Source organism: Anas acuta, chromosome 7 (assembly GCF_963932015.1).
Source record: "Anas acuta chromosome 7, bAnaAcu1.1, whole genome shotgun sequence".
NCBI classification, from domain to species: Eukaryota; Metazoa; Chordata; class Aves; order Anseriformes; family Anatidae; genus Anas; species Anas acuta.
In genome coordinates, this window is record NC_088985.1 from 16,556,335 (window position 1) to 16,577,881 (window position 21,547).

At 41.1% G+C, this 21,547-nt stretch overlaps 1 protein-coding gene across 2 annotated transcripts in view; it reads right to left on the minus strand.

The window, feature by feature from the left end:
• Nucleotides 1-21,547, minus strand: part of ADK (adenosine kinase) — a 276,073-nt gene that overhangs the window by 248,744 nt on the left and 5,782 nt on the right. The window contains exons 1-2 of one of the 2 annotated variants that reach the window (XM_068689295.1): nt 19,099-19,184; nt 13,792-13,866 (exon numbers count right to left, since the gene is read on the minus strand). In XM_068689295.1, coding sequence (XP_068545396.1) covers nt 13,792-13,866; nt 19,099-19,112 — 89 coding nt within the window. In that variant the 5' untranslated portion in view covers nt 19,113-19,184. Of the gene's footprint in view, nt 1-13,791; nt 13,867-19,098; nt 19,185-21,547 lie in introns of those variants that run through there. The other variant, XM_068689294.1, reaches the window with a different exon arrangement.

Below are 21,547 nucleotides of genomic sequence, written 5' to 3' on the forward strand. Positions count from 1 at the left end.
ACATTGTATGGAGGCGGAATAACATTAAGGAAATATGGAGGTACATATAGTTAAATATACTCTATAAAAATGCTAAGGACACTTAGAAGAGTTTTATGTATGTAACAGCTAGATATACAACTCTGGCCAAGAGTTGGTTATGGTGCTACCAAAAGGAAAAACAAAAATCAAAACTATGAAGCATACATATTTTTCACTCATTTCTACTCTTGTAAGTATATGACTTTCCCAGCACTTACATACAAAATTATCATCTCCAGTTTTTACAGAGATATAATTTAATGAAATGTCTTTTTTTTTTTTTTTTTTTTAAAAAAAAAAGCACACTAGAACCTGTGAGCTCAGCTCTGACTTGTTCAATGCACTTTAAAAATCCTTCTGAAACAGCAATCCTATGACTCACTTTTTTTTTTTTTTATTATTATTTCTCCTAATATGACAGGTATGGAAACTAATGCCCATGAACTTTAGTCAGCATTTTTGCAAAAAAACTCTTAATTTAACAAACAGCTGTAAGGCATGTTCCCCTTCATACAGCATTCAATTTTACAAAGCCTTAATCAAATTAAAAAGAAAAAAAAGCATACGCTAAACATGTACAGGTGAAAAACTTCAAGTGAATATCAAGTTCAAATCTGCTCTATGTACCAGACTTTCCTGAAAGGCTGGTAAAACTCACCTGTCCTAAGGCAAAAACTTAAGACTGGTGATGATTAAACAGGTTTTAAAAGTGACAATATAACATCCTTGCTTCAAAATTCACTTCCCTTTCGAAATTTCTTCTGACTTGAATCCATCAGCCAGGAAAAAAAAAAAAAAAAAAAAAAAAGAATAGCTGAAAATTGCAGAGTTCAAAATAAAAAATCAGCATGGATATACACTGCTGCTTGGACCAGAAGAGTCGAGTAAAGAACTCCACCATACAGACTAGCCAGAAACAAGGAAGTACACAAAACTTATACATCCATACACACACACATATCCAAGTAATATATTCATGAATACTTTCATGAATACTTGTGAAGGAACAAGAAGCTAGAGATAAAAGGATTTTTTTTTTTTTTTTGCATTACCTGTCAATGTGAGTAGCCAGCATGAAAAAATATGGAAGCTATTTGAGTAACACAAAAACAGTAAGGCATTCTAGGAAGCTCTGAACATAAACATCTGTGCAGTTGTTCCTTTTTCTTGTTCGACGAACAATAAACATGAACCTTGCCACCATCCATGGCTCTGACTATCCTGACTCCCCTTTCAATGATCCAATGACACAGCTTTGCTGTTCCATCAGCTCTCTGTACCTGACAGGCTCTGCTGCAGTTATTTTAACCATTTTCCAGATTGATTACAATGGAATTCATGAAATGGTACATTTCTGAAATGAAATTCACAAAAAAGGTCACCAGAAAAAGCAACTAAGCGATTTCCCTGCCAGAAACCCAAAGCTTCTTGGTTGTGTGAACTCGACAAGAATCACGCTATAGCAGGCTATGTCTCATCAATAAAAGAAGAGACCTTTTTTAAGGCAGAGCTTTGCAGATGCATTTCTTCATAAGTTCTCAACAAAGCCAGTAAAAACCCCTGAGGCCTTGAGCAACCTTCCTGCACTTCAGATCAGTCAGAACGCATTTCCATAAGAATGATTCAGCAGTTAACGCTGTTTCAGCTTTCAAGTGATATTAAAGCTACTTTCACTGTTCTAAAAACAGAAATGCAGTCCTTCTTCTGGTGGTTTTTCTTAATAATTCATCCTCTAAAACGAGGCCAGCCAGCCAGCGGGACACTGGTGCTTACACGTCCTTCTTCAGTCCGTATTGCTTGCTTTCTACCAAAGGCTGTTAGCACATCCCACCAGCTCTTCCAGGTTAGAAGCACAGCCACATGTGAACCTGCTGTCACACTGCTATCTTACCAAGCATTTACAGACCAGTGCACAAAATAAACCCCATCTCCCAGAATATTTAGCTGATGAGATGTCTGGGGGGACAGGTACAGGATGTCAGCCTTTTTATTAATTTCCTTCTGGAATTTATTGCATAAGATGACTAACGATGCCCTAACTGCTAACTCCATTTCTTCTGACTCAATCTACGCAGAGCTCAGCGGACAGTAAGTGAATTGCTTTTCCAATCGCAGTAAAATGCTACTTAGAGCAAGGCAGTCTTTCTGCATTTTTGACAATGCTATAGTTGATTACGAGTTTCAATAATGCTTCATGTAGCCTCTATCTACTGATTAGCCTGGTAAACCTTTTCACATACAAAAACAAGGAGCACAAGCAGCATGACTTGCATTTGTTTGGATCATTACATTCGACTGGCTAACTCAAATTCCAGCGGCCGTGCATTTTCTAAAGCCAGATGAAAACAAAAAAGCACAAGCCAGACCAGACCTTATGCACAAATTCAGCAGCCAAATTCATCGTGGACCAGACACAAACAGCTAAACCAAAATTAAAGTTGTGTGTCATTGGCACATACAACCTAGTCCAAATATTTGTTTTAAAACATCATTCTTTCCCCACATAGCTCCCCAAAGAAGAGCTTTGATTCATATCCGCAGTCACCGTCTCTTGCCTGACTTGCACTGCTTTTCTTCTGTCACAGGGCGATACATCTGCTTTTGATCCTCCCCGTCCTTCCAAACCCCTCCCTGTTACTTTGCTGTCTTCTCCCAGCTTCACCACCTCTCCCATCTGACCTCTCTTGTAACAGCACAGCTTCCCCCACCTATCCCTTCACATGCTTCTCTTGGCCTCAAGTCGACTGCAGACCAGGGACCCTTTCAACACTGATTTCTGTCCTCCAACGACAGCTGATCACCAACCACTGTTACTCTAGGATGACCTTACACGGGTTATACAATTTCAGAAGAGGTCCTTTCTGAAAAGATATTGCTTTGTCACCGAACAAAACACAAGTCCAGAAACATTTCCTTGAGAAACAGAAAGATTCAAAGGGTTTGTATGATAGCAACACAATCCCAACAAAAACCTGCCTCTGAAAAATCTCAGTCTTGCAATAGTCCACTTACACTAACAAAAGAGAAGACTGCCTAAAAGGCTTTTCAGACATTCCTTTAGTGAAGTACTGGGGATGTAAGAGATTGCACATCTTGGCTGACTTCATCAGGGGTCAGCACTCGACCCAGCACCATGCCACACATCTAGGCGTGACCTGGAGTTAAATGCATTAAGTGCTGATGAAATCCACAGATGACATCAAACTGGCAAGGGCATGCAGTGACAACAGACCATTCTAGCAGGCAGCAAGGCAAACCCATTCACACGCAAATGCAGAGTTAAGCAGGTAAATGAAAATAAGAATATTTGGGGGTGGGTGGGATACATCAGATGCCATAATCTGCAACTAAGTAAACATGAGCTTCCACCTTATGTCAACTGGTGAAGACATCAATGAACTGGTTGAATATAGAAATAGGGCAGAGCAAACAGAACAATAAAGAACAGCAGATCAACAGAGTGAGTGGTCAGCCTCAGTAATTCTTCTGCCCCCTTACATTCCTGAACAGAGGATCTATCTAAAGCATTTAAATTGGGAAGAAAAGTAGATCAGAGTATAGCGCACGCTAGTGATAACGGGAAAGATGCACACAAAAAAATCATCAAAGAAAGTTAAGATACTTCTGCCTGCAAAGCATTGGAAATAAATGCCTTTTTCGTTGTTACCAATGACACTGAATCAACACCAGCTGGGAAAAAAAAGCGTGTAGCACTCTACTGGCAGAAAACACTGACTAACAAAATATCTTCAAGAGGAGTTTAACTGCAACTCAAACCACAGATTTTGCCTGTTCCATTTCTAAGATGTTCCAGACTTCAAGCACAGATACCGGAATGGGCACGAGTGCTGAGAAAATGAAGCCACATCCTTGAAAACCCAAGGAAGAGCTGCTGGTGTTTTCGTTTTTCATCACTACGTTTTTCTAGGTTCCAATGTACTATGACTGTAGTCACATTCAGCTGCATCACATCCTAGATAAACATCTGTTTTTCAGAATAAAACTTGTGGAATTTCCGGGTGAAAGAGATCCTAAGAATACCAGCAGAAAGATTTTCTTTTTTCTTTTTTTTAAATACCACACTTACTATGAAAATGAAAGATGGATTTAAGTTTCAAACACAATTAATTCCAAATTACACTCCTAAACCCTGGAAGAATACCCACTGCACTGTAATACAATTATAAGTGGTTTTTACCCCACAATTTTCCTGCATGGATATGATCACTATTTTAAATATAAAAAATACTAGGTATAGCTTTTCTGTTATTTTTTTTTTCTTTGTTGCCTCCCCATCTCCCCCAATCAAACTTTTTCCTAAATAGCTGCTTTTAAATTATTCACTGCAGCAAAACAGACTCCCTACTGATAGTATGTTTGCAAACCGGGACTTTAAGTAGCTATTAATATTGTAAGACAGATTTAAAGGGCTTTTGAAATTGAAGTCAAAACAATAATAGGTTTAAATGATTAAAAGGGATTAAGAAAGCCAGGAAAGTCCAAAGCCTGTTAATCACCAGAATGCAGAAAACTATGATCATTTAATAGGGTCAGCCCCATCACTTTGGACTTAAGCATATAGCAGGGACCTCGTCAAAATGGTTTTCTTAACTATAAATGGGTGTGCTAAAAATTTACAGTCTCTAAGCTCTGAGTATCTAAAGAGAAATGTTTTTTGCAGTAATCATTTTTGAAATATCTGATGGCAAGTGCCTTTTCTGAAGCCAGTCACCACACTTCACACCTTTTTTTTTTGTGTGAAGTCATTACTCTGGATGCTCAGAGTACTCATAACATTGGTAGAAAATATTTTTGGTTTACCTTCAGTAATTTCATTAAGAAATAAAATATTATCTGAATCTGCGTAAAAGTCTAGGCTGTTCTTTTTATAGACTGAACTCTTCAATGCATTCTTTTAATACTATCCCATTGAGCATTCAGTATTTAAACCATATTTTAGTCACATTTTTTTTTCATTATTTTTGCTCTGACATAATCTAGCCTTTCCATACTGATTTTCTTCAAATAGAAATAAACGGTGGCTTGTGTTTATAATCAAAATTAGTTCATCAATAAACCAGTTTTCACAATCTTGCATTAAAATTTCATTTACGTAAAAACTCATAAAAAATTAACAAAAGTAATACACACAATCTAATCTAAACAATAATAATCTGCAGGGTTCCAGTTCTCTTCTAGATCGCTACAATTACTTATTATCACTTTATAAATATATCATTGGAATTACTTTGTACTAGTTCTACAACAGATCTTACCAGCACTAGTAATGAAATTCCCTGGATACCTTGCTGCTGCATTAGCTCTTCTTCTTGACAAGGAGATTATAGCAAAATATCATTTGGGAAGGACAGTCATGTGGTCATGGAGGTGACCCTGAGATTCTGATGAGTAGATCTATAGATTATTTTAATGATTTCTTCTAAATAAAGACTCGCTGAATGTCCTATATGAATAACACTGAGCTCAAGTGAGCTTCTTCACGCTTGAAAATGAAGCCTTCACCTTGTTTTTCTAACAAGGATGCACACTTGTAAAACAATTCTCATTAGGTATCAGGATGAAGTTCACTAGGCTCTATTTCTACAGTAAAGTACAGGTTAGTGCTTTAGACAAAACTAACAAAGGCAGTAAACACAACACTTATAAAGCAACTGTTGGGATCCGTCAACTACAACACATTTCGTAACTGAAGCACAGCTTTGTCCCCATAGATCTGTTCTGTCTCCATCGCTAAAAGGAAAAAAAAAACAACAAAAAAACTAAAACACAGGTACTTTAATATCTGTAGCACAAATTAAAAAATGCCTCATCAAGAAAAATCAGTAAGATGCAGGAAAAAAAAAACTTCTGTCCATTGATGAACTCATAAACCACTGAGTCAGTCCATAATATTACTTTCAAGCAATAAAATCCTCCAAACAGGAGGATACTAGAAGTACTGAGGCTATATCAAATTTTGATTAATCTTTATCACTTCCTGCTGTCAAAAATACTAAGAATTCACCTTTTCATTATTCATAGTGACACAGCAAGACTGGTATATCATACTTTAAAATGCATGCTTTAAAATGCTCCTCTATCATCTGTGGAGGCACCTGGGCACCTGTTACAGAATAGTTCAGTGTACATAATTCTAAGCATACAACTGTCGGGTACCTGGGGTACCTCATGTTCCTTAATCCACCTTGTCTAATTTTATTTTATTTCTTTTTAAAAATTTATGAGGGTAACCAGTAAATTAGAGACACAAGTGCTGCAGCTTTATGAAATTCCAGCTATGCTGAAAAAAACATGCCAAGCCACAGAAAGCATTAGTTTTATTGGGAAAAAACAGCACGTGAAAAAATGCAGGGAAGGTTTGTTTCTTTACTGCTAACATCTTACTTTCATTCTTAAAAAAAATGCAAGAGCCAACACCAAAACGGAGACTCAGTGAAGAGCTGGAGAGAAACTTCTTGGAATCTTCTACCACTGGATGATCAGAGGTACCAGGAACAGCAATTACTGCTTCTGGGAAGAACTGCTCCTCCCTTTTGCTTCTAGCCATTGCCACTGTGTTTTGCATCTTAAATCTCACCCACAGTTGCAGCCACAGTATCTGGCCCAGACACACAGGATTCTGGCAGAGGAAAAAGGGACCGAGGCATTTGGATGGTTCCTGCCACACACGGCCCAAAGTAGCTTCCTGCTTCGACTGAATAACAATTTTGACCCAGGGCTGGTTGTAGAAAAAGGTGCTTCGATATTTCTAATTTTGTGACTCGGCAGAAGTTTCAAATTCAGAATATCCCCCTAGGGTGCTAGGCTTCTTGCAGTGATTTATTGTTTTTTTGTTTGTTTGTGTTTTAAATTATTATTTGTTTTGGTTTGATTTTTGTTTGTCCATTTTTTATTTGTTTTGTTTTTTAACCCCAGTTTACATATAAAACTTGAAGTGTCCTACCTTTGAAGGTGTCAGCTATACCTCAGTATGTTCTCGGCCAAAGTAGGAACCAGTAGCTGGCACTTCCTAAATGATAAAAAGCTAGCAACTACTGAAGCGTTTTACCTCAACTTATTATGTTGAATGGTGCAATCTCTACACATAGTTTGCCTCAGCTCATATATGACATAAAAATTGCTGAGAAACTAGTCACGGATTTTTCAAAGGTTAACTTTTGCAAAGGTTGGCAAAATAGCTTTTCATTTTTTAATCAACTTTTTTTTTTAATCAACAAAAACAGGCAATATCCAGCAGATCTCCAGCATCTCACATCTTGTGGCATTACTAACTAAATAAAAAAATAATACAGACACTGGAATTTCATTGCAAACATACAAGATACACATCGAAGCAGTATCTCACATACACCAACAGTTGTGTTCTGTTGCTCCCTAGTACTGCTGTACAGAACAAAATCACAAGCATTATTCAAAAACAATTAGCTTCAAAGAAGCGTGCTGGAACACACTCTTGCAAAAAGGAAGTTGTAGCAACTAAAAAAGGAGCAGCAGATTTGGAGGGAGGTCTTCCATCGAAAAGTTCCGAGGAGTTTCTGCAGCTCCTTGTTACTGCTCACTTGTTACAGCTTGTCACACACCAGGCAGTCAAGCTCCCCCCTTTATGCTTTGTCACGTGCATCTCAGATTCTCACATCACTGTCACTTCAGGACAAGTGGGGGGAAAAAAACAAAAAGCAAAACAAAACAAGAACACACACATCACTGGAGTGAGCTGGAAAAATAATCACAAAGTTCTCCAGCCATTCCAGCCATAGTTCCCTAGTCTTTATCTGACAAGGCAGACATAAAACTAAAAGTTCAAAGTAAAACTGGAAAACAAAGGCAATTTGTTGGAATCAATTCATGCAACTTGCAAAGACAGCTTTTCTGAGAGCGATTTTCAAGTTGTCCTAAAAGATATAGCATTGTTTTACAGGGTTCAGCACAGTTTCAAATTAATAATCTAATGACACATAACACAAGCATCTACACCAGAAACTGGTGAACTCATCGTTAAATCTCTTGATAGCAATCAAAAAAAAAAAAAAAGCATAATACTCTCAGCAAGATATTCTAGTATACTATTAAAGTGAGAGCCAAGGGTTTGTAAAATTAATATCTTGGTCATCAGCTCTGCATTTCATCTGAACTTAATAGGAAACTTCGGGCTTCACGACATCTCGTCTGTAACACCGACTTCGTCTTTCTCCAGTAACCTGGAATATCCCGAGTTCCACCCCACCAAAAATAAAGCCAAATAAGTTTCCAAGGGCAGGTTTACCCTTCTCCAGCCCTCAGCCAGGGGTAAACAAGAACACTAGCAATTAAAGGGAGCGCAGGCTGCCTCCACCCTGTCCTTGTGGCCACGGCAGAAACCAGAGGTGCCAGGAGGCAGGAGGGAGGCCAAGACCAGCCGGAGCAGGCCTGGAGGTGGGGACGCCGGGCCCGGCACCGCAGCAGCAGGGCCCGGCAGCAGCCAAGTACCTCACAGCACAGGCTGCAGTAGTGCTAACACTGACCTGGTGCTCATACATTGTTCAGGAACAGCCTGATGAAATACTAAGTTATGAAAAAAGAAGTGTTCAACATACTTAATTTCAAGAACAGAAGGACAGAATTTATCTCATCCCAATACAACCATTGAAGAAAAGCTGCCGAGACTGCGTGCTGCCTGACCTGGACGAAGCACCACCAGTCAAGTAGCAATGCGTGTTACAATTTCCTGAAAAATCTAATTCTAACAAGTTTGTGTGTTTGGCTTTTTTTTTTTTTTTAATTAAAAAAAAGACATGACAACCACTTAAGAACTGCTATAATTTAAAATTTGTCTTTTGAGACAATTCCATCACAAATGAACTTAACCTACAGTTGTTTTTTTAAAAAAATGACAAATTATTTTTAATTTTAACTGGATTTTTCTGTTTTTCAATTCACGAGGGATCAAATTTTCACTACTTTCCACAACAGGGAAAAAAAATAAAAAATTGTACCTTTCCTATACTGTTGGCTATTTTGGTTTGGAGAAGAAGGATGGGAGTAGAAGACAGTCTTAGCATCATATCTTATTATCCTGTAATTAACATGAATGCCTGCAACCATCACCATTATCAAGTAAATGATTTTTATCTACTGTACTCTGAACAAATAGCAATCTTAAGTGTCCCATTAGGAAACCAAGATGAAGTCTTCTTCAGTACAAACGTCAAGTCCTGCTTCCAAAGAGAAGCTTTCACCATCTTGTTTTAGAGCGATGTTAGTTCCTCAGTGAGAAACTCAGCTTTATCAAAGGTATCTTCAGCAAGGGTCCTTTCATTTACTATTACTGCCTAGTAAAAACAGACCAACTTCATTCACAGAGCTCTTTCACCTACAGTTCCCTGTTTGCTGCTAATTCTTTGTTACAGTTAAAGGCGGCAAAAAAGACCCGGTTTAAAATTCCAGTATTTGCCTTCTAACACAATTCCCAAACTTTTTTTTTTTTTTAAACAAAGTTTTTATTTGGGAGTGAAGTGAAAAATACAGCTAAGCTGCATACATGTCAGTCACTCATGTCTCAAGGTCATTCTAAAGAAAACAATTAATCCAAGAACTGTTCATATTCTATTGACACGTAATGAAATTAGTTTTCTGAAGAAAAAAAATAAAAAATTGAAGTTACAAACAAGTACAAGAAGTGAAAACCCCTGATACATTAATGAGTTGTCAAGAAGGGGGTTATTTCATATTCATGGACATGTTCATACTATTTACAAGTACATAAGTAATTACAAGCTCTTCCAGGTACATAAGTGGTACATCAGTAATTAAAAGCTCTTCTGGAATCATTGCTCAAGCTCAGTGTACCCTGGAAGCGTCACAACTCCTTGGTCAGAGCTCTGTCTTAGGTAGAGCTTTCATATAGCTTTTTCCAAATGAAACTTAACTAAAATCTTTCTCTCATTTAAACTAGACATTTAACTAAATGCACTAGGAAAAATTATCAGGCTTGTAGGAAGTTCTAAGTTGTCAGGCATGCTACCAAATTTATAGGCCCATTAGTATGGAGAGGTCCTTTTAAAGACAGCCATCAGTACCTTAAGTTTTTGTAAGCGTTGTTTTTTTTTTTTTTTTTTTTTTAAATTTAACTGCAGTCAGATGATGCAATTTAGCTCAACACTATCAACAGTGTTTTATGTTCACATCCTGAGATAAGCTAAATTGGGTTCTACAGATACAACTCAAACCAGAAGCTAATAAAACCCTCAGCTGTTCAGTTTCTCTACCCAATGAGCCAACACAACACCTACCTTTCAGTAGTTATCTTTCACTAGGATTATTTAAACAATGGAACATTATAGCAAACATTTTTTAAGAAGGTAAACCTCCAGGGACGATATGTTGTTTGTGTTTTTTTTGTTTGTTTGTTTGGTTTTGTTTTTTTTTTTTTTTAGTACTTTATGTACTACATACTTTCCATACGTTCAGCATAGTATGGGCAGGTAATATAGTCCCTAACTTAAAGCAATGCAAATACCTGCTAACACATCCTAGGGAGTTGACAAGGTACCCAAAGTCAAACTAAACACATTAATGAAGGTGAAAAGGCTTAAAGTTGTATTTTACACCTAAATCTGGCAGCAAAGTCCACAGCTGTGGTTCCCATTCTGTGAACACATGCTTTACGACTGCTGGATGTGCACTTGAGATGACAAATAATGACCAGATCTCTATAGCCTCAACAGTTCAACTATAGTTAAGGAAATGTTAAAAATTACCTATCTGCTGAAGAGTGCTGCTCCTTCTACAGAGAGCAATGAAACAGATGCCATCTCCTAACAGCAGGGTAGAGGAGCATTTCCAAAAGTTAGAGGTACTGAGTTTCTCTGGAAAGTGGTTTTAAAGCATGAGCATTGGTTAAACAGAATTTCTTTGTCTGCTTTAATCTATATGACATATTAAATCCTATGAAGTTATACTTAAATGCCTGTTACCAATTCCATAGGTAAAGGATTCATTTCTGTTGAATGTCACACGTAGAATCTAGTAAACAAATTACACTGAAAGCTTTAATAACACCTCTTAGCAAAGTTACTTTCACAGATTAACATAGCTATAGTCAACAATTCACCCACAAAGCATCTCCCCTTCTTTCTTTCCCCTCCCACCCATAAAAATCTCCATTTTCATCAAGTATCTATATCCGCAAAAAAATGAAGGGGTAAAAAAAATATTGGGTTAATCCAAATTAGAATGACATGCAGAAAACTATCCATCTATATTTCTTTCATGCAGATATTCAGGAAAAAAGGGGGGAGGACGGAAGGGGGTCTTCAAAAGACTGCTCTCCAGTTGTGTGAACAGAATCTGAAGTGGTTTTGGATATCACCAGCCTTCAGTAGTACCACAGACATTGCTAAACTTTTCAGACTGTCTCCCCAGAGATAAGATCAAAAAAAGCTAACTCCCTGCCAGAGGCCGTGATTTCCCTGGCTCAGGTAATACCAGACTGCTGCTGCGGTCTGAAAAACTGACTGACACAGTCAAGTTCTGTTGTGACATAAATCAAGACCACCTCTCATAGAAAGAGTCTATGAAAGGCTTAAAGCTTTCCAAAATTGTCAAGATACTGAAGACTTCGGCCCAAGTCCAGATGAAACCAAAATTCAACTTTGAAAGAAAAGTGATAGGGCTATGTTAATAACTCAAGGCAAAAACACAAACCCAACCCTCCAACACTGCTCATTTCTTCAAGCCAGTATTGCATGGCAGCAAGTTGTTTTGCATCTGCCAGTGGCAGGACTGCTATTATGTGTTTATTCTCAAGTTTGTTTATAAAATGGTGTGTACACAGTTTATATACTGTTCAAAGGATTATTTGAGACTTCGTACACAATCTTATACTGTTTCCATTTTATTAATAGAAGTTACAAAAATCATCTGGCTAGCAGGACTCATTTTAACATTCTCTTATTTCATTGACAAAAGACGTTGATTAAACTCACAAGATCAAGCCCTTTATTCCAAACAAAGGTATTTACTCTTACAAGAGTGGTTTTACAAGAGAGGAGAGTGGACTGAAAGGAACAGAACAGCCTCTTTTCATACTCTCAAGTCAAAGCCCAGCTGGCCTCATGGTCCCACTGAAACACTAATCTAGTTGACGAGGTGAGAAACTCCAGAAGTGATCGATTGTTGCCAAGACACCAAGAGCTAACCCTATGGGGCTAGAGATGGCCACATGCCTTCTTCGACAAGGAAAAACAGAAATTTGGCTGGTATGATCAACAGGGTCTGTCAAGCGCTTTGCAGTCCCGAAACACTCGTGTTCTTCCACCTCCCTGAAGTATTTGAAAAACTTAATTCTAGGACTTCTAAAATAACTAGGTTAGCTACTTTGTTTCCTCTCACAGTCTGAGGATGCATGGGATTTGATTCCTACTTCAGGAAGTACTGCAAACACAGTTGGACTTGAAGTGTGCTTGTCCATTTTTTAAGTGGACAACGATGCACACACACTGACAAACAGGAAGCTAGAAGAAAAATCAGGTACGTAAGAGGAGCGTAGACAAGCTTCCCAGTTTCCAGGTTATTAGCAGAGCTATCACACTGTCTGCAGGTCCCCTGTGAAACTGCTGGAGGACTGCTTATTGCTTTAAATAATTCAATGCTCCACAGAGGCATTTTGGCAGTTAAGAAATGCTCACAAAGCAGATGATGTTCCAGGAGATAGTTTAACTCATCTGACAGGACTCAAATTTGCATACGTAAATTTGAGTGATAAAAATATCAGCTGCAAAACAAATACATTATTGTGTTTAACAAAGCTTCATAACAAAAGATTTGTGGCTGACAATACATATTCAAACTCTGCACCTGTTATTTATTTAGTGATTAGAAATTTATTCCTGATCCGGTGTTCCCATTAAAAACACAAAATGACTAGAGAAAAGGAGTACTTTTAAAATGAAACAAAGAATAGTGAGCAGAGCACTTTGAAAGACGAAATCAACTTTCTGACTTATCACTTGAAAACTGGAGACACAAAGCAGCACAAAGTGGAATAAACTGAGCTCATGCTGAAGAATCTAAAAGAACAACTACGTTTTACAACTCTGGAAGAGCCACATCTCTATAAACTGATCTGAGAATGAGTAATCTCAACGCTACCAGGAATATACAAACAGTAATTCAGTGATACGGTTATATGGATGGTAGCATAACAACTAGGCTTAAGTAAGATAACAGGCTTCCTGATAACAGTGGTCCTGGTCTTTACTGATAAATTGAAATGAAATCTAAAAATTGAAGTACACATGCATAACTTTTCTTGTCGTTACAGAAATGGGTCATTTGTCCCCAAATTCATTACCAAACAAAGAGAAAAAGAGTGCTGTAACAATATATTAAAAACAGCACATTTATACAACAGGTAAATGCATCACACTGACATTAATGATTGCTTCCAATTAAAGCCAACCAAAGATTACAATAAAAGACCAGAATATATAATTGGTAGGAAAAAAAAAAATAGTACTAAAAACACATTCTGAAACACTGAAGTTGTTCACTGACACCATCACCACAACTTCATCTGGCCAGAACAATAAAATGACTGATGGAATAAATATTCTTTGAGGAAAAGCCAAAAATCACTCAGAAGTCAGTGTAAACTTAGCATTACACAAGCACTTAGTCCTCTTAATAGGCATCATTCTGGAAACAGAACTGACCAAAAAAAATAAAATAAATAAAAAAAAATTGAGAGAGAGAAAAGAAGTCAAGACTTACTTGTCAAGGAAGTCCTTGTCCACAACCGCACAGATGTCAAGCAGAGGATTTCCCATGCCAAACAGGACATTTTCACTGTAAGAGAACCAATTATTTTAAAGTTACTTTAATACAGTACATTGAAGATTTATTTTATTTAATCTTTTATTAGAGAGGAAAGTTTTTCTTTAATACAACCGAGGAACAAAAAGATAGGCATTTTGCCCAGTGCAGTAGCAACCATTTACCTGGCATACAGACCGAGAGTCAAATTTGAACGAACCAGCTTACAGCAATATTGTGATCTATATACAGACTACAAGAAGTCACGAGTATATAAAGCATACAAAACCACATTCTGTCATTTTAAGAATTGCATTCAGGTTACAATACCAGATTTTAAGCATGGGGAGCTTCAAACCAGTTTATATAAATTTCACTGAGCAGACCCAGTTGCTAGGTTTACTCTGATACTGGCCAATAATTTACAATTTAAGTGTGTTTTAATCAACTGAGATTAAGAGCCTATGGATTCTGCATTGTCAGCCATCTCAGGATGCAAAGCCTCCTATGAAGAACATTCATTCTCGCTTTTTGATCAAACTGAAATTCATTACGACTTCCACCACATAAAAACAAGCCATCAGTAGATACTGTCAACAACTGAATGAGCTGGCTTTTGTTATTTTATTTTTCGAAGACCCATCCAGAAATCACGTATTACATTTTCCTGACAAGCACACATTTGGGCGATAATGCACTAATACCCAGGGATTAGATACATGGCCTAATGTCAACTGGGAGTGAATGCAGCCATTCTCTAAGGCTGCCTAAAACAACATTCAAAACCACCACATTCCTTGCTAAGCCAACACCTGCTGCCTACAGCTGGCAGGACAAGCACTTGCTACCAAAGGTAGTGTTGGTATCAACGCCACCAAATAAGTCTCCCTCTTTACCAAGCCCCTGTTAAGCATTAGCAGAGGAAGCAGATTCCCGGTCTCTCCATCCCCCAAATAGCACTACTGCAGCCTTCACTAACTGAATGCTTAAAGCTGGATAACGCTATCAGCTGAATCTCAAACCCAATGAGTTTCCAATTGTTTTGGCCCCTTTAGAGCAGGAGAAACGTTTTACAGACACGACATCTGTCCACAAAATGGTGGATTTCATTAACTTCTATTCAGCAAGATAAGAAAACAGAAGACAGAACAAGCAGAAGGGAGATGGCACGGAACAACCTCCCGAACTGCATCCAACAGAGCCTGGAAACTCAACCACGTACTTCCTCTCACAGCTAACAAGAAAGGCCCTTAGCTGACAAATATTTGTCAAACTTGGAGATGCTTGCCAAAAACACAGTCACGCTTCCTCTTCTTTAGGATGCCATATTAGTCTCTGCTACATGTTAAATTCTGAAGTCCAGAAATGAAGAAGTGGCCAACATGATTAACACCCTTGATGGAGATGTAGCAAACCATGCCTGACGTAGCTTATTTTTTGTTGTAGCTTTAAAGAGAGGCCTTCACATTCCAGTTCACTGTATTGCCAAGTTCATGTGGAAGACTGAGACAGAAATACAGCTCACTTATAACTGAAGCAGGCAAAATCTGCTTGGTAAAAAAAAAATATGTATTTCCAAGTATTTCTGCTAGTGTGAGAAGCGCTGTTTTTGGTAAATACTAGAATATAAAGAGCAGATCAAAATAATGCTAGGTTATACACAGGTGGAAGAAAAGAGGAGGGGAAGACAGATTCAAGTTAAGACAACATAAGGATAAAGGCGATTGCAGTCAGAGCCCCTAGATGGGACATTTTTCCATTTTAAAAACTACTTCATCAGTAGTATCACAGGACCCGTTCTACCCTGGTCTATCCCGGACAGTCCTGTTCTATCCTCAAGTTTTCATTCTCCCGATGGTTTTTACAATCACCCCCTCTCAAGTACACTCGAGGCTGTGTAGTAAGGTGCCATCAGGGATGCAAAGTTTCAAGAGAAGATAGGTGTGGAAGATGTAACACAACTTATTTTTGCAAATAAGCTGAAGACACGAACTAATATATACTAGCAGCTAGCCTTGTGTCTTTAATTAACAGATGTTTCTACATTTTCAGTTACTTCAGCTGGATGTTTGAATTAAGGAAGTCCCAAGATACTAGGACTGCACGCTTAAAACTGCACGCTATCATTTGCAAACAGGAAAGGGGAAAAAAAATACAATTAATAAAGAATCACAAGCTCCATTTGTACTGGAGACGGTAATCATATCACACCGAGTATGGTAAAAATACCTTCTTGGATTAAATAGGAAGAGTCTAAACAATCTCTTAAATAAAAGTCACATTTAAAAAATTGAACAAGTTAAAGCTGACAACACTGCGATCAGCATTTTCTAATACTAGATTTGCAAACCACCATACGAAGACTCCAGTGTTTCTACTGTTTAAGACCTTGCAGTGTAAACCCTTAGGACATTCAACGTGATTAACCTAACGCTACATTTCAGTAGTGTGCAAGTTGCACTTCATTACACTGCAAATCACCCTTCCCTGCTTGAAGGGCTGCAAATTGCCTGCCCTGTTACACTGCTGCTTCATTTGTGGCATCAGATGAGGTAGGCAGTTACTCAGCTGTAACGCACCCCTCTGTACCGACAGTAAGAAAAGAATATGTCACATATACAGTAGCTGACTTTAAAGAGCAAAAACACATAAACAAACATAAATTTAGGATCCTGTAGGACACTAAGTTTACAAATCACCAAAGCAAGCATCAGAGACGCTGGAATGTTACATTCTCACTGAGTTTAATGCTTTCAACACCACATGTGAACCTTACTGGCCTTGTGTTTGCTTCTCAGTCACACTGGACACCTGGACTGATCAAAGCTTCACAGATTATTTGCAACCATCTAGATATAAAATAGCAAGGAAGAAGCAAGAGATTGCTCCAATGTTAGATTTCACAATACGCTGGTTATTTGAGTAATACACACACCTCTGCACCAGACCTGGAACAAACGCTTATGCACACCGCAGCCTCCTTGACTCCATCCAGTCCCGTCTCCTGCACGCAAGTGATGGTATCTACTCATTCCAGAAGGATGTTCCTGTGTAATTTGACTAACCTATTGCAAAAGAACATTTATCTCTTCAAGAAACAAGTGATAAGCCCTCCACCTGCAAAAATTAATGACGTACATCTGACTATATCAATACCAATGTGTGGGTGTGTATATATACATGCATATGCAATAGGCATATGCATACAGTACATATACAAGAACAAGATGTTGATACAAAAATAAGGCTTGTTCGGACACAGAAATATGCCATCCGCATCGTAGACAAAACTACAGGAACAACGCCAGCTTGCTTGACAGAAAGCTTAGATGCATTAGACGGCTTAGGATGCATTTGCATTCTAAATGCTTGGCAAGAAGTAATGTATTTTAATGAGTTTGTCATTTACCACTGGACTGGATGAAGAGTTAGTTTTAATTATAAGTTCCATGTAATCCATTAAATGTATCTTCATCTCCTAATTACGGCATTTTGAGAGGAGATCACCATTAATCTTTCACAAATAGACAGTGCCCATCACACAGGACTCTCTCCTCACCACAATTTGCAGAAATAACGGAGCGCAACTAAACTGGTGGAATGTAAAAACAAAACAACCTAAACAAACAAAAAAAGCCATCAGTACTGAGCTGCCCTTCAACCATTTTGAAAGAGATCAACAACACTAACCACAACTGAATGATCTGAAAAGCTGTGTCTGAAATCCTGTTCATATATTAATAATCATTATGCTGCTCCTGGCGTCTTTAAAAATAAAGTTCTGCCTGTAGCTGGCAGCTGAACACTGGCAGTACCATGTCTAAGTATCATCCAATTCTGTTATCACCGATAACTACTGCGCACTTGATTGGAACAGCAGCATCAAAATGTCAGTGAAAGCACTGGGCACTGGTACACAGATAGAGGAATAGTTTGAGCACTTGGCTACAGCATTGTCTTGCTTAAAAAAAAAATCCCATTACCTCTTAAAAAGCATTTCACATTTTCTCTTGTTAATTGCCGCAAAGATACTCTCGTCTACATAATAGCAACAAATAGCAATGGGAGCTAAGTTGATAAATCCACCTTTTTTATTAGTCTGTGACAACCTCATCCTGCTGTGCAGCTGTAACGTACACAGAAATAAATTCTTATGCTGACTCACTTTACAGTCAAAAAGCCATAATAAAACACGATTGGGAAACTTGGGTGTCCCGGCAGCGTGACAGAACCTCAATGCACCGCCTGCTGTATGCCCAGCCTTCCATTTACCGATGTAAGGCGATGATTTGTAAAACCTGACAGCTCAGGTACACCTATAGGGCACGATCCTACCCTAAGGAGTAACGCCAAACCAGGCGCGTTCGAAGCGCTTTTACTTCAGTCGCACGGGAGCACAGTCAGACCTTACGTAACACAAGGTCTGGATTCACCAAAGATCCCTCACACGGGTTGATGAAACCAAGCAGCACCACGCCAGCCGCATCTGAACAGCCAGAAGCTTTTGACTAACAGCGTTCTCCTCTCACCGTGCCTCCCTACGCAATGTAATTACAGGTGAGTTACACGGCGTTTGCTGCTGGCCCTCTGACGCTGAAACCACTTCAGAGCTGTCACCGTGTGGCTCCTGAGCTTCCCCCACCTCCAGCCAGCCACCTCAGCGGACAGCACCCAATGCCCCGCGCTGTCCTCCTTCAGGTCTGAGGTACGGGCAGCACGTGGCGAAGGAGCTGCCTGCCCACACGCCGGATTTCTGGAGCATCTTCAGAGAAGACAGCATCCACCACCAAACTTTGGTGGCCTTCTGCAGCCAGACACCGGTGGGTGCTCACACACCCAGCCTAAAGGAGGCAGCGCTGCCACGGGGGCACGCGGCAGGGACCCCTCAGGCAGCCCAGCGAGGAGCCCGGGCACGGTGGCTCACCCCGGAGCGCCTCCAGGCACGGACCCGGCGCTGCTCGCCCCGACGGCACCGCGGCCACAGCGGCCGCCGGCACCTGGATGCCGGGCAGCGAGCGGGGGCTGCGGGCGGGGGCGGCGAGGCCGGGGCTCGCCCAGCCCTGCGGGGAGCTCGTTGTGCCCGGGCACCGCCGCCTCCTGGGCGCAGCGCAGCGGAGCGGGGCTGCCGGTGCGGGGCTCCCCCGCACGCCTGGGGACCGAGGGGACCGGGGGTGGAAGGAGGGATGGAGAGATGGAGGGAGGGACGCGGCGCCCGCCCCGCCGCCCGCTGGTTCCCCGGGGAGCCGCGGCGGGGCTCGGCGTTACCTGAGGGTGGGCATGGCGCCCCGCCGCCTGCCGTCGCCTCCCCGCCCGCTGCCCGCCGCCCGCCCCGCCTGGCTCGGCCGCGACTGAGCCGCCGGCCACGGCCCGCCCGAGCCACTTGCGCGCCGCCGCCCCGCCCCGCCCGCCCGCGCGCTCCGCCATTGGCCGGGCGGCGGCCGGGGGCGGTCCCGTGGCGGCGGGGAGCCGCGGGGAGCCCGGCGCTGCGGGCCGGCCGCCGGCCTCGCGCCCCGGCTCGGACGCGCGCGGTACCGGGTGGCGGCGGCGCGGCCCGACCCGACCCGCCCGGTGCCCCGGGCTCCACGGCCGCCATCTTTGATGCGGGCAGGCAGCAGCGCCTCCCCGGCTCTCGAGGGGCCGCCGCCTCCGTGCCCCTGCCCCAGGGGGGAGCCACAGCCCCCGCCATAAGGGAGGGGAACGGGCTGGGGGCAGCGCGCCGGGGCCGGGCTGTGTCGCAGTGCCCGCAGTAAAGATGGCCAGCGCGGCTCCGGGCACTGCCAGGGCACCGTGACAACGGCTGCGCTCCCGAGGGCGCCCCGCACCCCTCAGGCTGTGACAGGTCCCCCTGCCCGCAGCCACCCCACGGCCCCGCTGCCACCATCCCGGCTGTGTGCCCCGGGGCTGCTCCGGGACAAGCCGTCCCCCCCCAGCGTGGAGCAAAGCCCCCCACAGCGCACAAGGATGTGCTTTGACGCCTTTTATTGGCACCTGCTGGGTACGACCTCAGTGAGGCCCCGGCCACCTTCTTGACGCCTTCCTCAGCCGCCGCTGACAGGCACCTGCCGGGCCCTGACACACCAGGTGCAGGTGCAGGGTCTCCTTATCTCCAGACGCGAGGTTACCGTACTCACGGGTTGCCACACGCAGCTTCCAGGCATGGCTCTGTCATCCCCACCTGCCTCAGGCCGAGCGGGGACACTGCTGAGATGTGGGCCTGGCTGCCACCAGCCGAGCCCTTCACCTTCCAACCTCATCCCGAAGCGCGTGACATCCGAAGGGAGCTGCCAGGCCACAGGGGGAAAGCATCGGCAACGCCAGGTTGGTGTTTTTCTCTCTTCCTGTCTTCCTGCCCACTTGCTCTTCATTTGGCTGCCAGATTACTGCTCCCCCGTGACGATTTGGCGCTTGTTTTGTTAACTTACCAGCACCAGAAGCACTGATTCATGAAACTGATGTCAGAAAGGGTTGTTTTTGCCAAAAGCGAATCCCACGTTGTTCTGTTAAGTAAGGCTATATTACCTCTAATTAAATACGTAAACTTCCAAATGATGTGTTTATTATTAGCCTTAGCCTCTTCATCTACAAAATGGGAATATCGTACTCAGAAAAAATTAAAGCCTGACATTTCGAGTATTTTCTGATTTTAAGGTGTGTCTTAAGAGGTCAAAATTTGAGATATTCATGATGCTTAAGGACCTACAGCATCACTAGAAGATAACAGGAATATTTATGTTTAATACCTGAGGTTAAACAGATTTCTTTGGATTTCCCAACTGGACTCTCAAAATGAATTATCACTCAAAAAGTTCTCGTTATTAAAGTTGGTCATGGGTCTTAAAAAGTCAAATTAAGGGGAGTGGGAAACACATCCAATCACTTAAGCGAAAGCTTGCAATACACAATACAACAGGTTCCCAAATCCTGAAGTAGGATTTTAAACTGTAATTAAAAGTAAATACTGTATTTGGACACACAATGGCTGTATCCTCCTATCCGTGCTGAACAATTAATTACTCTTATTTTAACAATTTCAGTGCCTAACAGCCAAACCTCTGTTTTGTAACTGAAAATGAGGGGGTGGAAGGAAATCCTGTCACACAGACAAATGTAACAATAGCAGTAACAAAACTCGTGTCTTGTTAATCCCATTGCAACATTTTCAGTAATAAATACATGTTAAAAAAATCAAGAAGTAGTGTCCCTCATAAATAGCGTCCCGGCTTTAACAAGCACATAAGAAAGAACATAAAAGGGACCAAACAGATATAACACACTACCTATATTTGCAGTAATGTCTACCATATATCAACTGCATATTATGAATATTAAGCTACAGAGTCCAAACGAGGTAGCATCAAATGTTTCTAACTTTTTACCAATTCAGCAAGATGCTATAAGAAGGCTGTTTTTCTAGAAAATTAAACAACCTTTTGTGAATTAGCACAATAGCACTTGTCAGTAGCACTTTTTAAACTTACAACTATTTCCAACTGTATGAACAATCATGTTGCTTGCACTAACACATACCTGCAGAACCTACTGTTACTGATGTCTTTGAGGCATCACCTACCACTACTGGGGTTTTTGGTTGTCTGCCAGATAACTTCTAGATATCTTGACACACAGCTAGAGCAAGAGCAATCAGGGAAGCCCTAATAAAACAGACATTTATCAATTATGGTCATTCACAGATTAACTTTGTGAAGCTTGTGCC